This window comes from Neomonachus schauinslandi, chromosome 12 (assembly GCF_002201575.2).
Source record: "Neomonachus schauinslandi chromosome 12, ASM220157v2, whole genome shotgun sequence".
Lineage (NCBI taxonomy): Eukaryota > Metazoa > Chordata > Mammalia > Carnivora > Phocidae > Neomonachus > Neomonachus schauinslandi.
In genome coordinates this window covers 57,562,548-57,578,904 of record NC_058414.1, presented here as the reverse complement: position 1 = coordinate 57,578,904, position 16,357 = coordinate 57,562,548, and the positions used below count along the sequence as shown (strand labels likewise).

The window sequence follows — 16,357 nt, the reverse complement described above, 5'->3', positions numbered from 1 at the left end:
GTCTGCCACTTTGGGGAGACAGCTCCAGGTCCCGAGCTGAAAAGGAAGAGCCTGAGGCCCCAACAGGTCCCCTTAGTGGTTAGAGTGCCTGGAGGGCTAGTGGCTGATTCCGAAACAAGGATGGGGAGCACCCAAGGCGGGCCGGGGTGCGCACCATAAACACCCCACTTGTTAACTGCGCGGGGGGCCCAAGGGCCCTTCAAACAGACCCGACAGGAGGGCTCACGTCCGAGCGTGGGCGGGGCTAGCACAGGGGCCAGGCCCCCCACTAGCCACGTTGGGGCAGCCCCCACAGCTCCTGGCCTTTGGGCTGAGGTATCGGGTGTGCGTCTCCCGGCCCATCAATACAGATTACATATTTATATCAATCATGCGCTCAGAGGGCGCCCTCGGAGAGCGGCCCCGAGCCTACGAAACCAAACTGGGAGTGGTCGCGCGGAAACTCTGGCTCAGGATTGGCTGCGGGCACCCGCCGCGATGCGGGGGGATTGCTAATCGTATTCAGCATGTTTTGCACAAGAAATGTCAGCCAGAAAGGGCTATCTGCTCCCTTCGCCAAATTATCCCACAACAATGTCATGCTCGGAGAGCCCCGCCGCGAACTCTTTTTTGGTCGACTCGCTCATCAGCTCGGGCAGAGGCGAGGCTGGCGGTGGTGGCAGCGGCGCGGGGGGCGGTGGCGGCGGCGGCGGCTACTACGCCCACGGCGGGGTCTACCTGCAGCCGGCCGCAGACCTGCCCTACGGGCTGCAGAGCTGCGGGCTCTTCCCGGCTCTGGGAGGCAAGCGCAATGAGGCGGCGTCGCCGGGCGGCGGCGGCAGCAGCGGGGGCCTGGGTCCCGGGGCGCACGGCTACGCGCCCGCACCTATAGACCTGTGGCTGGACGCGCCCCGGTCGTGTCGGATGGAGCAGCCCGAGGGGCCGCCGCCGCCGCCGCCCCAGCAGCAGCCACCGCCCCCGCCGCAACCACCCCAACCCCCGCCGCAGGCCACCTCGTGCTCTTTCGCGCAGAACATCAAAGAGGAGAGCTCCTACTGCCTCTACGACTCGGCGGACAAATGCCCCAAAGGCTCCACCGCCACAGCCGAGCTGACCCCCTTCCCGCGGGGCCCGCCGCCCGACGGCTGCGCCCTGAGCACCTCCAGCGGGGTGCCAGTGCCCGGCTACTTCCGCCTCTCCCAGGCCTATGGCACGGCCAAGGGTTACGGCAGCAGCGGCGGCGCGCAACAGCTCGGCGCCGGCCCGTTCCCCGCTCAGCCCCCCGGGCGCGGCTTCGATCCGCCACCCGCGCTCGCCTCGGGCTCAGCGGATGCAGCCCGGAAAGAGCGAGCCCTCGATTCACCGCCGCCCCCTACGCTGACTTGCGGTGGCGGCGGCGGCGGCGGGGGCTCACAGGGCGACGAGGAGGCGCACGCGTCGTCCTCGGCCGCAGAGGAGCTCTCCCCAGCCCCTTCCGAGAGCAGCAAAGCCTCGCCCGAGAAGGACTCCCTGGGTAAGCCGGGCGCGCCGAAGGGCCGCAGTCAGGCGAGCAGACAGGCCGACCCAGAGAAGGGAAAGAGCAGAGAGCCAGGAGTGCGCGCAGCAGCCGGCCGGCCTTGGCCCAAGCTGCAGGCAGGCTGACCTTGTGAACTTGCTTTTTAATATTTGGGCGTGGGGACGCAGTAAAAATTCATGTCCGGCTTAGCGCCCCACACCAAGACGTCCGCCGCGCTGGCCTCAGCTCACCCCCCATTGGGGGCGAGGGCCTGGACGAGCAGCCCCCCTCTTGTGCATGCCCTTCTCCGTGGCCCGGAGCACCCTAAGCCGTGGTCTGGGCCCAGCCTGCGAGGCGCGGCCCACGCGGGGGGAGGGGGAGGGAGGAAAGTGGCTCGCCCGCAGATAGCGCGGATGTTTGTAAGGCATCCAAAATAAGCAGCCGCCAGCACCAATAAATAAGCCCATTAACCGGCGAAGTTCGAGTTTACGATCCCCCATGCTTTTTTTCCAAAGTTGCTGGAGGGGCGGGAATCCTCCTTGCGGGGAGAAGAAAAGGCAAATCCGGCCGGGTCGGCGGGGCCCTGAGCCTAGAGTCAGAAAGGGGCCATTTCGCTTCTCCTGGAACTCGGAATCGCCCAGACTGCCCGTCCCTGGCTCCTGGAAAGACGTGAGGGACGGCCCTTGACCCCGATTCGGTTTTTCGTGCCTTCCCCATGGCCCAACGATGTCCTTGTTCCTCTCCTCATAGGGCCTTAGGCAATCAGGGGACGGGAATGGGACAAAGCCACGCTGCCGGCCTCCCTTCCAAGTGAGCACCCAGGTCTCCAGCCTGGGGGCTGCAGGAAATGTTTGTCTGCCTTGGGGCAAGAAGCAAAGAAAGGCGTTAAGTTCAAGATACACAGCCTGCCCTCCCAGGCCGTTCTGTCTGTGAGCGCCGGACAGCTTTGTGCTAAAACAGGTGTTTGGGGAAAAGTGGAGGAAAATGTAAATCGGGAAGGCAGGTGTAGATTGGAGGCCCTCTCCATTTTGCTCATGCCCTTTGGAGGAACTGCTCTTCCTGAGCAAGCTAAAGGGGGTGTGTACGTGTAAAACTCTCTCTGTGTGACTTAGGGCATCCAACTCCCAAATTCACCCCTGCGCACAGCCTAGCGTGGCCCCTATTTAACCTTCCCTTCTTTATTCTCTTAAATGCTAGGCAATTCCAAAGGCGAAAACGCAGCCAACTGGCTCACGGCAAAGAGCGGCAGGAAGAAGCGCTGCCCCTACACCAAGCACCAGACGCTGGAGCTGGAGAAGGAGTTTCTGTTCAACATGTACCTTACTCGAGAGCGGCGCCTAGAGATCAGCCGCAGCGTCCACCTCACGGACAGACAAGTGAAAATCTGGTTTCAGAATCGCAGGATGAAACTGAAGAAAATGAACCGAGAAAACCGAATCCGGGAGCTCACAGCCAACTTTAATTTTTCCTGATGAAGCTCCAGGCAATGCCGTTTTTTCGCTGCCAGAGAGCCGTTCTCCTCCCTCTGCCTTCGGCCTCTGCCCAGGAACTCGCACCTGTGCCGGAGCCCCGTTCCTCCCTCCCACACTCGCCATCTCGCTGGCCGTTACATCTGTGCAGGGCTGGTTTGTTCTGACTTTTTGTTTCTTTGTCTGCTCGCTTGGTGCTGGTTTACTTGTTTTCTGGGGGAAAAAGCCATATCGTGCTAAATTTCTATAGAGATAAATATTATCCTCAAGTGTTGAGTGGTGACCGGGCTGGTTTGCTGTCTCGGGGTTCCTCTGCTGGAAATGGCTCCTGTCCTCCCGGTGGAGCTGGTTTCCTGCGGGGGCGGGCAAACCTAGCCGGAAGGCCGAGGTCCCATTGTAGGCGCTGAGGTGTCTGGCCTGAGGTCAATGGTGCAAGGAGCCGCCACCGGGCTCGCCTGCCTGGAGTGCTGGGCTGTGTTTAATCAGGGGACACAGGCCCCTGGGTTTCTTTTTTCTTTCTTTCTTTCTTCCTTGGCAAAGAGAAGGGCTTGCAAGCATGGACATGCAGGCTGGCAAAAGGGCTTGGCTTTGGCTGATGAGAAAATTGAGAGTCAGAAAGATTAATCTTTCCTTTCTCTGTAAGATATCCCAGCTCTAAAAGGGAAAAAAAAAAAAAAAAAAAAAAGAACGACAAGGAGAAGGAAACTTCTCTTCCAGTTTGTGTGAGGTCTTGCATTGTGGGACTAAATTTTTTCACTTACCTCTGAACTTCCATATCCTTCTGGCTGTAGATAAATAATCTAATATAGTTTTGTTTATGCGTGCGGATTTAGTGGGGTTTTTTGGGTCATCAAATAATTGTTACCACTGGTAACGCGACAAGCACACCACAATTCTCCCTATCTTGTGGAGAGTTTCCTTTCTCATTTTCTTTTTTCTTCTTCCTCTTTTCTTTTTTCTTTTCTAAAATTCACAGAATCCGAGGAGGGCTGGGCAAGCAGAATAGACTAGAGAAGGGAGACATTGTTTGGGTTTCCTTTATACTGTGAAGTTACATGCATAAAAGGGTCAAACCTGTAGGTGCAGAAAAAGAAAAATTATAAATACAAATCTGTATAAATGTTTATTATTATGAAAATTGCCAATCTTGTTTTATGCAAATGCATTCTATCATTATTATAAATGTTAGTTCTAGCTCTATTTACTTCTAATCTTAAATCAGAATAAATTAATATTGTAATGCTGCTGTGCGTGGAAAAAAGACGATGTTTATGTTCTTATAGAAGAATAAAAGCTGTGGAATGAAGCTTTTTAATTTTACCTCTTTTTTTGACTTCTTATCTTCACCTTCCACTTTATCCCGTTCACCACTTTTACAACAGGAGGACTAGCCCGCGCCCCCTGCAATTACTTTAGGCATCTATTTAAATATTACCTAGACGGTCGTAATTTGTCTGGGCCCTATAGCCCTGGTGCCGTAAGGTTTGTCGGCTTTTGTTCAGTTTTATGACTCGCTAGTATATCTGGATTGTAGCTGTCCTGGACCAGTGGTTTCAGTTGAGAGGGGAGCTGCATAGACAGAGGAAGCCAAACAGGATTTCTTTCGGGAGCCCCAGGGAGGCTCGCAGACGCCGGTTGTTTTGTGGGTCCCCTGGTCTTAGATGACCCCCAGCCTAGGAATCCGGGGAGCAGGCTGGGCCCAGAGCGCGTCCCCTAGCATCCGCGGCAGCAGCTAGGTAGTCTGCTGCGGGCTGCAAGCCCCCCTCCCCCAGCACGGCCTCCCCCACCTGGTCGCCCTCCGCGGGGCCACGCGTTTCCTGCTCGCGGGAGGTGGGGGGGGGGCGACCGCAGGGGGAGGGGGCGCGGGAGCGCGCGCCCCGGCTGGCTGGCCGGCTGGGAGGGAGAGAGGGGGAGAGCGAGCCGTGGGGAGCGAGCGCCGGAGGCCGAGACAAGACAGGGAGCTGGGCTCGGTGGCGTCCCCGGCGCTTTCGAGTCGCCCAGGGCTGCCGCCGCTTGGCGCCGGCTCGCTGAGAAGCAAGATTTGGGAAACCAGCACGCACACTGCTCACTCTCCTTTCTTCTCGCTTTTCCTTCTCCTTCCATTTTCCTCTCTCTCCTTTACCTTCCTCCCCGCTCTCTCCCAGGTTTAGCTTACCGGGGCCGGTGGCTTCTCCCTCGGTGAGGCCTTAGCGGCAGCGCGGGACACACAGTGGCAGCGCGGGCGCAGGTTGGCAAGGGGCCGGGCCGGGCCGGGCGCGATCGCAGGGTTCTCGCTTGGCTGCGGCGGTGGCGGCGGCGGCGGCGGCGGCGGCGGCGGGCGAGGCAGCCCCGCGCGGGCAGCACCAGAACTGGTCGGTGATTTAGGTAGTTTCCTGTTGTTGGGATCCACCTTTCTCTCGACAGCACGACACTGCCTTCATTACTTCAGTTGAAATCGTCTCCAGGTACCTGTGCGCGCGGGGGCCGGGCCAGGCGGGGCATCCGGGCCCTGGTCGTGCCAGGCCTGCGGTGGCAACCTCGGCTTTTCCCACGCAGGAGCCTCGTCCCTGCCTCCTTCCCAGCGCTTTGCCAGGCTGTTGGCTTCAATCCCTATCCCCACCTGGCCCCGAGCAGGTATGGTCAGGTTAGCCGCTCCTTGGCGGACGCCGGGGGCGTGGTAGGAATTCTGGGCCCTGAGCCATTCAAGGTCAGGGGCGCACGCTTCCATCCTGGGCCTCCCCCAACTCCAGGCCATTCTCCTGCAAGGCTGGGACGCTACCAGCCCCAATCCAGGGTAGGAGACCAGGAAAGATCCCTCTGAGAGAGACTCAGGCCAAACTAGGAGGGACAGGGCAGAAAGGGGCTGGGATCCTGGCCTTGTCACTTACCCTTCTCTCTGTAAGCCGCCCTCTGCTCCCAGGAGTCGCCTTTGACTCTTTCCTTCCTTCTTTTCTTCCCTCCTTTCTTCCTCTTTCTTCTTCTTCTTTATCTTTCCCTTTACTTCTTCCTTCTTTCTTTCCTTCCCTTCATTTCTTTCATCTTCGGTCTCTCTGTGCCCAGTTTTCTATCTCCACTTCCTGTCCTCCCATCTCTTCCTCTGGGAGGGACCCAGGGCTAGCTTGGGGAGAGCCTGGGGCAGGGGTCTTATTTTTTGATGCGTGTTCCAGTTGTGGTCGGAATCTGCCAAGGAAGGGCTCACGTGGGACAGCTGTCGAGGGCTGTGGATCAGGGCCTGGTGTGCCGCTGCACAGACAAGGCCTCGGTTATGATCACGACCGGATGGCGGCAGCCTTGCGTTCTTACTCCGTGGGTCGGCAACCACAGCCTAAGAGATCCGATTAGGGGGCATTCGCGGCGTTTCTGTGTGCCCACACCAAGGGCAAGGAGGCCTTCGCTGGCCTCACTGGGCACCTGAGGCTGGGACCTGGGCTGAGGCCCAGCCAGGCTCTGTGGAGCCTGGCCACGCAGGGAACCGCGCCTGGAAGCTTCCTCCGCTTTCCGGGGCCTACCGGTCCCAACTCTGGCTTTAACCACTGTAAGGGAGCCCGGCTAGGGCAAAGATTGGTTGCTTGATTGCCCGTAGCTTCTATCAGGTTCAGAGTCTGTTAGAAATGGCATCCTTGTGCGGGCGGGTGCTGGAGAAAGGGACCCTTCCAGCTCCAGTCTGTTTCAAATAATAGGGGAAAGGAATCTTAAATTCCACAACCATTGTATTACAAACTTGAGCCCTTGTTGCAAGTTGTAGTCCACCACTGGAAGCCAGTCGAAGGATTCTTGCTACCGAACTGAAAACAACTTTCATCCCCTCCCTGCCCCCAAACACACACACACACACACACACACACACACACACACGCACGCAGGGGCCTTCAGACTCATGCCCACCCAGCTGTGTTTCCCTTCCCAGCTCTGGCTGTGGGCCCTGGAACTGTTTCCATTGCTCTGTCTGCGGTCCTGTTATCTGAAAGGCCAGCACACCGCTCTCCTCTCAACTCCTCTGTACCATTTTCCGGACCAGAGTATTGGATTTGTTTTGGAGGCCAAGGTTTTAGAACTCTCAGGCGAAAAGAGGCGGTTTGTAATTACATCCATTTATTTATTTATTTTTTAATATACACACGCAGTCCCTTTCATTTCCGAAATAAAAGCTGACTCAAAAGCCTGAATATTTTCTCCCCAAATCTCTGGGCAGAAGAGGGGTCATATTAGGTTTTTCTGATTTTTCTCCCTTTTTAGGCATCAGTAAGGCCTGCTTAACACTCCACGCCTGCTAATTATGTGGTAACTGTCCTATTTTGGGAGCTAAGGCTATTTAAACAGACTTTTTATTAAAAAAAAATACTAATAATAATTCAAGGCTTCTCTGGGCAAAAAAGTCGAAAAGCAACTAGGCGAGTCCAGCCTGTTGGCAGACAATTACAATTAGGAGCGAGGTTTCCTCCAGGGTTAATATTTCTTAATGAAAATCTCAGAGGCACCGCGAACTGCCCAATATTTGGGACACACCGGGATGCGGTGGGGGTGGGGATAAGGTAGAGGAATTTACAGGAAAAGGACAATATTACGGGGGAGGAGGCTAAGGCGACCGGGACCAGCCACATCGGAGTTCGCTGTGTCGGCCACTTCCCTCTTCCGGCGAGAGCGGATAACGGGGCACCCGGTTGGTCTCCGCCACGCTTCGCAGCCTCGATCTGGGGGGAGAGCCCGGTATTTGAGGGTCCCCGTCCCGGATAGGGATGTATCAGGGTTTGGGGGAGGATTACTGGAACTGTTGGGGAGGATGGAGGCAGAAAAGGAGATGGAAGCGCCCTCGCCGCCTGCCCGCGCCGCTAGGGAAGTGGGCTAATGAGAAACACACTCTTGCAGGCACAGTGTTCACACGTGAATTTAATTACCCCGTTTTTGGGAGTCGCTGCTTTCCGTTCGGATTTGGGGTGGGTTTTTTTTTTTCCAACTAACAGAGGCCGCGAGGCCTCTTAATTTAACCCTCAAAGACTCTTAAGGGGTGAGAAATACCCTCCTCAATGTGGCCAAGCCAAGGAATGGGATTAAAGTCAATGCCCCGTGCCCCTCCCCGTTTTAATTTCTAGCCCTGGACTTGAGCTGCGGTCGCCTAGCTTTGGGCCTTGTAACCCTGTTGAGCCGTCAGGCCTGGTGAAAACCGAGGCGGGGCCCGGGGCGGGGGCCAGAAAGAAAGGAAGGAAGGAGCCCTGAAGAACTCATACAGGGCGCGGAGGCCAGCCGCTCCGGTGCGGGCCTCCCAGCTACCGGAGCCGCGCGGTCTCTTTGGCCGAACTGCGTCTCGCAAGCCGATCTCGCCTTCCACCGAGGCTGCCTCGTGTTTTTTTTTCGCAGCTCGGGTTTGGGGAGTGCGACAAAGCTTGCAGAGCTCAGCGTGAGGGCCTTTGAGGTCGGGGCACAGTGTTGGGTCGCCTGCTGCGTTCGCCTGGGTGTCGTGATTCCCGGCTGAGGACCCGTAGGGCGCGGGGGCCGCGTGTGCGCGGGGCCGGGACCGAACCCGCAGCACAACCTGGCCCTCAAACCCTTTGGCTCAGGGACAGCCGGCCGCTCCTCGGTCGGGCGCTAGCTGTTGGCAAAGCGGCGAAGCTGGGAGCTAGCTGCCCGGGTGCCCTGGGATCCAATGGGGCAGATTTCCGGGCCCCACAATAGGCGGTGCCCTCTCGGAGGCCTGTCCCTGCCCAGCGCGCTCGGGCAGGGGCGGTGGTGGTTCAGTTTGGGATGGATACTGCGTTGAATTTGACTTTTCGCGGCCGGCCCGGGGTAAACTCGCATCTCTGGGGACTGCAGGAATTATTTACAAGGGAGCTCGCCAACCAAACACAACAGTCTAATTTAACCTTTCCAAGTCCTCGTAAATTTTTACAGCTGGGAGCCATGGCGAAGCAACCGAATCTGCTGGTCGTTCCCAACTTCCCACCAGCCTGTGTGGCTTCTGAAACAATAACTCCTTATGAAATATCATAAATATAGATTTAAATACAGTAGAGCGAGAATGCGATTTGGCTGCTTTTTTATGGCTTCAATTATTGTCTAATTTTATGTGAGGGGCTCCACTGGCCGCACTTGCACGCGGGACCCGCGCCTTGCTGATGGCGTGATTAATTGTGATATAAAATAGTCCGCTTAAGAAGTGTGCGTCTGGTGGTGGCGGTGGGAGGGGAGGGAGTACAGAAGCAAGGCCAGATTTGATCTTTTAATCTTCGTTGGCCACAATTAAAACAAACCCGATCGTGGAGCGCCGCGATCCCTTTGCATAAAAACATATGGCTTTTGCTATAAAAATTATGACTGCAAAACACCGGGCCATTAATAGCGTGCGGAGTGATTTACGCGTTATTGTTCTGCCGGGCGAGCACGTGACGCGCGCGGCCAATGGGGGCGCGGGCGCTGGCAACTTATTAGGTGACTGTACTTCCCCCCCCCCGGTGCCACCAAGTTGTTACATGAAATCTGCAGTTTCATAATTTCCGCGGGTCGGGCCGACCGGCCAGGCACGGGGCACAGCGATGGCCACCACCGGGGCCCTGGGCAACTACTACGTGGACTCGTTCCTGCTGGGCGCCGACGCTGCGGACGAGCTGGGCGCGGGCCGCTACGCGCCCGGGGCCCTGGGTCAGCCTCCCCGGCAGGCCACCGCGCTGGCGGAACACCCCGACTTCAGCCCGTGCAGCTTTCAGTCCAAGGCGGCGGTGTTCGGCGCCTCGTGGAACCCGGTGCACGCGGCGGGCGCCAATGCGGTGCCCGCCGCAGTGTATCACCACCATCACCACCACCCTTACGTGCACCCCCAGGCGCCCGTGGCGGCGGCGGCCCCGGACGGCAGGTACATGCGCTCCTGGCTGGAGCCCACGCCCGGCGCGCTCTCCTTCGCGGGCTTGCCCTCCAGCCGGCCTTACGGCATTAAACCTGAACCACTGTCCGCCAGAAGGGGTGACTGTCCCACGCTTGACACTCACACTTTGTCCCTGACTGACTATGCTTGTGGTTCTCCTCCAGTTGATAGAGAAAAACAGCCCAGTGAAGGCGCCTTCTCCGAAAACAATGCTGAGAATGAGAGCGGCGGAGACAAGCCCCCCATCGATCCCAGTAAGTGTCTCCTCCCTTCAGACCGGCCGCCGCCTCCACGCCGGCCACCAGGATCTGCCAGCCCTTCAGCTTTCTCTCGAGCCTGCCTTCGCCTGCGCTGGGAGCCTCTTGAGCAGGGGCCGGGAACCAGAAGTTGCTGTTTAGGATGCCTCAGATGGGGCCCCAATTCCAGAGAACAGTGACAAGCTGGCTGCCGCGTTCGGGGGGAGGGGAGGCGGCTGCTGCCGAGAGAGAGAGAGGGGGCGGGGCGGGCGCTGCCGGCCAAGCCAAGACCAGCAGCCCCTCTCCCTGGCTGCCCGGTTCCAGGACAGCACTTTGGGCCGTTCTTCGAAAGCAGCTCGTCAGAGAGAATCTTTTGTGCGGCTAGATTGTCCTGGAGCGGCGGCAGCAACTGTAGCCTAGACCCTGGAGAAGACAGCCGATCCCCTCCACTTCTTGCCTTCAGCCAGTGATGGCGTAAATCCTGCCCGGGATGAGGCTGTAGGCGACCGGGCCACGGTGGTCCCCATGCCAGATTATTCAAATAAACTGGAGACGTGATCTACGCCCCGCGGTTGCTCAGGGGCGCCTTGCCGGCTGCCCGGCTCCCACGGCCTTCCAGGGAGGTCAAAGACGAAATGGGGAAAGTAGAAGGAAAGGTGGGGAAGGGTGGATAGGGAGAGAGAGAGGGAGAGGGTGTGTGTGTTAGTGAGAGGGAGAGAATATTAACGTTGCAGGAACACAGGGCAGCGTGCTTTCCCTCTGCCTGGCAAGAAGAGGATCTATTTCCAAATTTCACTCCTTGCACAGTGTGCAAAGGGCAGGACGAAGGAGAGGAAAAGGACAGGAGGACAGAGGAGGAGAAAGGAGGGTCTGGGAAGGGAGGGGGAAGCCGAGGTTTTCCTGCGCGCAATTGTAAGTGACTGTTCCTCTGTCTGTCTGCCGGGATGCCTTTGTGTACGGTTCGCAGCGCTTCCCCAACCGTTCAACAGAGCCCTGCACTTTGGCGGAAGACCCCAGGAGATTCCCTGGCCCCAGTGGAGGGGCGAGGTAGGTGCTTCTCCTCTTGCTAAATCCCCCGTCTGTCTCCCTCGCAGGCAACCCAGCTGCCAACTGGCTCCACGCGCGCTCCACGAGGAAGAAGCGCTGCCCCTACACAAAACACCAAACGCTGGAACTGGAGAAGGAGTTTCTGTTCAACATGTACCTCACCAGGGACCGCAGGTACGAGGTGGCCCGGCTGCTCAACCTCACCGAGAGGCAGGTTAAGATCTGGTTCCAGAACCGCAGGATGAAAATGAAGAAAATCAACAAGGACCGAGCAAAAGACGAGTGATTCAACTGGAGTTCATTTAGAAAAGAGAGAGCGAGCTAGAGAGAAAGAGAAAGGACTGCCTGATCCCTCTCCCACCCCTATTCCCACCCCAGCCTCCACCACCCCGCACAAAGCGGCTCTAAACTCCGGGCCTCATCTCCCGCCCCCTCTCCCCGCAAGCCCTGCTCAGGCTGGCTCCCCGCCCCCCCACCCCGGCCTGCCGCTTTGATGGAGGAGGTATTGTAAGCTTTCCATTTTCTATAAGATGAAAAAAAAAAAAAAGTGGGGGGACATTTTCATTGATGGCTGTGTGTGCTAGCTTGTATATATTTTTAAAAAAAAAAATCTACCTGTTCCTGACTTCAAACAAACAAACAAACAAACAAAAAAAACTACCTTTTTATAATGCACAACTGTTGATGGCGGGCTGTATAGTTTTTAGTCTGTGTAGTTAATTTAATTTGCTCTTTGTGCAGCAGAGCGATCTGCCCAGATACTTGAACACTGTGTTTTATTGTGGTAATTATGTTTTGTGACTCAAACTTCTGTGCTGGGTGACGCACCCGTTGTGATTGTGAGAGCTTAGAATTCAATTTCAACTCAGGTTGTTGATGAGGGAGAAAAACAGTTGCATAGAGTATAGCTCTGTAGTAGAATCTGTCTTCTGTATGACTAGGCTGTTCGCCTTTGATTGTAAACTAGCTGTAAGGATTTCCCAGTGAAATAAAATTTTAAAAGAAAGAAAGTGTTCTCCTGGATGCATAGATTCATGGTTTTTTCCTCTTTTGAAATGCGGGCATTTTAGTCTCTACATGCTCTATAGACCTGTCTTGTTCATTGTGTATATAATCCACATATTAAAGAAAAAGTAATCAGACAAGCTTGAATATTGTTTTTGCACCGTATGAACATTGAGGAAATTCGGAGCTATACATATGTGCAGAAGGTTACTACCTATGGTTTACATTTAATTTTAATGGGGGGGGAATGAATGCTTATTGTAATGGAGTTAATTTTATTGATAATAAATTATACACTATGAAACCGCCATTGGGCTACTGTAGATTTGTATCCTTGATGAATCTGGGGTTTCCATCGGGCTGAACATACACTGTATATTTTGTGATAGTTACCTCAAGACCTACTGACCAAATTGTTGTGTTGAGATGGTATTTAACTTTTTGCCAAATAAAATATATTGATTCTTTTCTATTTATTGCGGGTCAGCTCTTTGCACCTTTTTCTCTGGGATAAGGGAGCGGGGGTAGAGTCTCTGGGTGGGGGCCGGGCCGGGGTGCAGGAGGACAGAATCTCAGTTTCACCTCTGGCGGCGGGCTTTTGGAGCGGGAGCCTGCCGCACCCAGCTGCGCTCCCGCTGGCGGCGCAAGCACGGGAGCAAGGCTGCACAACGAGGGCCGGCGAGGCCTAGCTCCCGCCTCTGACCTGCCCCACTTGCGGGGAGGCCCAGAGGCCTCTGAGGAGCAGGGCTGGGGTCTCGGGTCTCGTTGGCCAGTAGCAGTGAAAGGCCATCCTTTCATCTTGGCGCCCCAAGAAATTTCCCTGACACGGGTGCACTGAGACTCCCGAGGCCTTCCCCTGGCACGGGGCGGGGAGTGTGAGGGCAGCACCGCGGGCTGAAGGGCCTGCCTCCTGAGGAGTCTTCAGGGAGGGAAACAGGAGCCCGGCTGCCCCGACGCGGCCTCCAGGACAGACATTTGCGGACTCTCAGGGGACGGAAGTCTTGCGCCCCCCGCCCCCGCACCTCAGCGTCCTGTCCGGCTGGCCCGGGGGATTCGGGGTTCTGTACGGCGCTCCCCTCCCGAGCACAAGTCCTGGCAGAGGCAGGGCCTAGGCAGCCAGCGAGCTGGACGCGCCATAAAAGCAAATGAGGGCTGTTGCCGTTTATGGGGTGTAAAGGGCTGCGGGGGGGAACAGCCACAACATCGGAGGCCCAAGCGCCTTAGAGATGTGGCCAGAGGGTTCAGCATAATCTCCCCCCTTTTCTTTTCTCGCTCTCCCCGCCCTCCCCCCACTACCCCGAAACTGCTGGAAAGTTATCTGAGCTCCGACGCCTAAAGGGAGAACCTGGACGCCGGGGGGGATGGGTCTTCCCCTCACACCCCCACCCCCACCCCGCCGCCAGGTTGGGACGCCCTCTGTTGTTGCAGACAGAAGGAACTTCAAAGAATGGGCAGTAAGGGTGTGCCATAAAGGCCGGGTCTGCGAACTGTCTGGAATTCGGCCCTTAATGAGTTTACAACTGTCCAGCCCCAATTAAGATTTTCCACCAAAGCCTTTTCATTTGTTCTGTCTGCACCGATAAAGCGGCTGCGGAAACAACTCTTTTATGGGCACTGCGCTCTCGGCAGCGTAGATTCCGGGCTCCACGCACACCCCCCGCCAGGGACTGGGCCCTCGCCCAGCTTTGGGAGCGCGGCGCCCTGCCCGGCCCTGCGCGGCAGACGAAGTTCAGGCCGCGCGGCCGGGGCTGCAGTGCAGGGATTCTACCAGCAGATGGCAGTATGGCTCCACGCAAGAGGCGTCCGCGCCGCCATCTCCCGCCGCCGCAACCCTGGGAAGTTCCTAAGATGTCGACTCGACGCTAGCCTTTCTCGAATCGGAGCCCCAGATTTGAATGAACTGCGGTCGTATATTTTCTTTGCTGCTCACGCCCGCCCGGAAACCTCGCTGGGAAACAAGCAAGTTGTGGGACTCGCCCGACCTGCACCGCTCCCGCCCTCTTTCCTCTCCCCGATTCCGGAGGCCTAGTGCTGCGTGGCTGCGGCCGTCCGGCGGCTGCGGGGAGGCAGCTCCAGGCGCGGGGGTGGCTCTGGGGTCACCGTCCCCAGGCCGGGACAAACCTTGGGGCAGCGCGACGCTCGGAGAACTCGGTTTGACCCAGCGGACAAACCAGGACTAAGGCCTACAGCCCCGGGACTTGGTGACCCCCCCCCCCCAGAGGGTATGCAGAGGGCGCATACCTTGGCCAAGGCTCCTGCGGCAGCCGGGGAGGCTCCCTAACGCTGTGCCCCGGTAGGAGGCCCGGTGAGCCAGCACCCGCAGGAGAGCCGGGACCCCAGGACCCGGGCGCCTCGAATAAGTGGCAATAAAATTAGGCGGCTGAAGATCGGGGGAAAAGGCATTCTTCGTGACTTTCTAGTGTGGGTTTGGCGGCTGAATTGCCCGGGATGGGGAATCCCTGGGAGCTCACCAGGGACTGCTTTGATTGTTCTAAAATAAATGCGATGTTTAAAATAATTATAATAACATCCTAGCTCCAGGATAGGAGTTCACGTCGTGAAAGCTGCCCTTGCTTTCTCTCGCCACCGAATTTCCTTGGCAGTGGAGCTGCTCAGGCTGCTCTGGTTTCCCGTGTTCAGGAGGCGAGGAGGAGGGAGGGGACCCCAATCTAGGCCCAGCCTATCCTGGACCCTGTACGGGGAACACGCCCCGGAACTTTCCAGGAGGCGGCCACGAGTGCGGGTGCGAGATCAACCCCTGGTGCAGAATGGTTTCAGAGGGAAAACGCAAAGCAAACAGAACCCTTCGAAGCACCCCGGAGCCCTGTGAACACGCCACGCGGTGTATTTATTTGGGTTGTAATAGTGTCTGCCAAGCCCACAAAATGTTTACAACCTGCGTCTCCGGGCTGTACACGCTGTAAAACTGGGAACTGGATTTTTGGCTGACAGATCTCCTGAGTGTTTCTCTCTCTCTCTCTTCCTCCTCCCTCCCTTTCCTTCCCTCTCCTCCCTCTTTCTCCGTTTATATACACACAAGTTGGTATTGCAGACACACGAAATAACACAATATTTCACAACATCTGATTGTAAGAAGGGTTTTATAGCTTCCCGGAGAATCGCCCGTGGTCATGTTATCCAAGCTGCAGATAGAAAGCTCAATTTATGTAACTACAAATAAATGGCGTGGGAGCAGATCGGTGGCGACCGCTTCTCTCCACCGATTACGGAGGCTCCAAGTAGGTGCCGGCCGGTTGGGATCTCAGAGGCCTCCTGGACTGACTGCCACGCCGGGCCTCCCTTGCCCTTGGCCGGCGATGGCTGGGAGACGGCTCTCCTGGCTCCTCTGCCTGGGAAGCGCTTCCCTGTTAGCTGCACAGACAACCCCCCTACCCCGCGTCAGCCCCAGCTCCGTTACACTCGTCGGGCACGGATGTGTCCCCGCGCCGCGGCCGGGGACTGCGGACTGCTCAGTGACTGAAGAACCCTGCGCAGCCCGTGCGAGAGGCGCGGGTGGAAACGTTTAAAGAAGCAAATCGCCAGCCACCAGACTCGAGGCAGGCTCCCTTCGCTTGCCCAGAGCTGGGCTTATATTCTTAGCTGGGTTTAAATATTGAGCCCTATTTGGTAACAAGAAGCAAGGGAAACACATTCTGGTTGGTAGGTAGGAACCCAGCTCCAGGAGAGCGGTGAGAAAATGTCTTTATGTAAAGACAGCTCGGCTGATTAGAAACCCGCCTGCACGTGCCTGCCTGCTCCAGGCTGATCGTCAACGAGTATTTCTGTGAATATTATCACATATAACCCAGTGCGTTTGTGTCTTTTCAGCCAGAGAAGTAGGAAACCAATGGCTCAAGAACACGCGATTAAGGAGGCCTTACTGAAAGCCTTGCTCTGTCTGGCCTTTTCGTTTTAAAACCCCGCCACCGAAGGCAGGAGGAAAGAGAGAAGCCCAGAAACGAAAGAAAGGATTCGGCACCCGCGGGACTCGGCCCAGTTGGCTGACGTGGGCCCAGAAAGGCTGAGGCCTTGCCGGCAGTATCTGGATTCTCCTTGGCCCAAGCGGAGGGGCAAGGGCGCCCTGCCAGGACCATGTGGACCTGCGCTGGACAAAACCCAAGCAGGGATGAGCCTGTGGCGTGGGTTCCCAGCCCTCATGGCTGGGATTGCGTTCCTTCCCGCGCTCCCCTGCTCCCTGAACTCTATCCCTACTTGGTCTGGGTCGTCTTACTTCGGGGCAGGTTTTACTTTAAACGCCATCGCTGTTGGCCGCTCCAGCCGCCCGAGTCTAGAC

General features: G+C 57.0%; 2 protein-coding genes across 2 annotated transcripts; both read left to right on the top strand.

Moving 5' to 3' along the window:
• Positions 1-522: 522 nt before the first annotated feature.
• On the top strand, positions 523-2,946 carry HOXA10 (homeobox A10). Its single transcript, XM_021689575.2, has 2 exons — positions 523-1,492; positions 2,672-2,946. The coding sequence occupies exons 1-2, from the start codon at positions 523-525 to the stop codon at positions 2,944-2,946; spliced, it is 1,245 nt and encodes a 414-aa protein (XP_021545250.1).
• A 6,386-nt stretch (positions 2,947-9,332) lies between these two features.
• HOXA9 (homeobox A9) lies at positions 9,333-11,620 on the top strand. Its single transcript, XM_021689555.2, has 2 exons — positions 9,333-10,029; positions 11,106-11,620. The coding sequence occupies exons 1-2, from the start codon at positions 9,450-9,452 to the stop codon at positions 11,342-11,344; spliced, it is 819 nt and encodes a 272-aa protein (XP_021545230.1). The 5' UTR covers positions 9,333-9,449; the 3' UTR covers positions 11,345-11,620.
• Positions 11,621-16,357: the final 4,737 nt, after the last annotated feature.

Excerpts from the sequence above, each read along its gene's own strand:
- HOXA9 (XM_021689555.2), top strand. The coding sequence starts at position 9,450 with ATGGCCACCACCGGGGCCCTGGGCAACTACTACGTGGACTCGTTCCTG. Across the intron at positions 10,030-11,105 it reads CAAGCCCCCCATCGATCCCA|GCAACCCAGCTGCCAACTGG; the intron begins GTAAGTGTCTCC and ends TCTCCCTCGCAG.
- HOXA10 (XM_021689575.2), top strand. The coding sequence starts at position 523 with ATGTCAGCCAGAAAGGGCTATCTGCTCCCTTCGCCAAATTATCCCACA. Across the intron at positions 1,493-2,671 it reads GCCCGAGAAGGACTCCCTGG|GCAATTCCAAAGGCGAAAAC; the intron begins GTAAGCCGGGCG and ends CTTAAATGCTAG.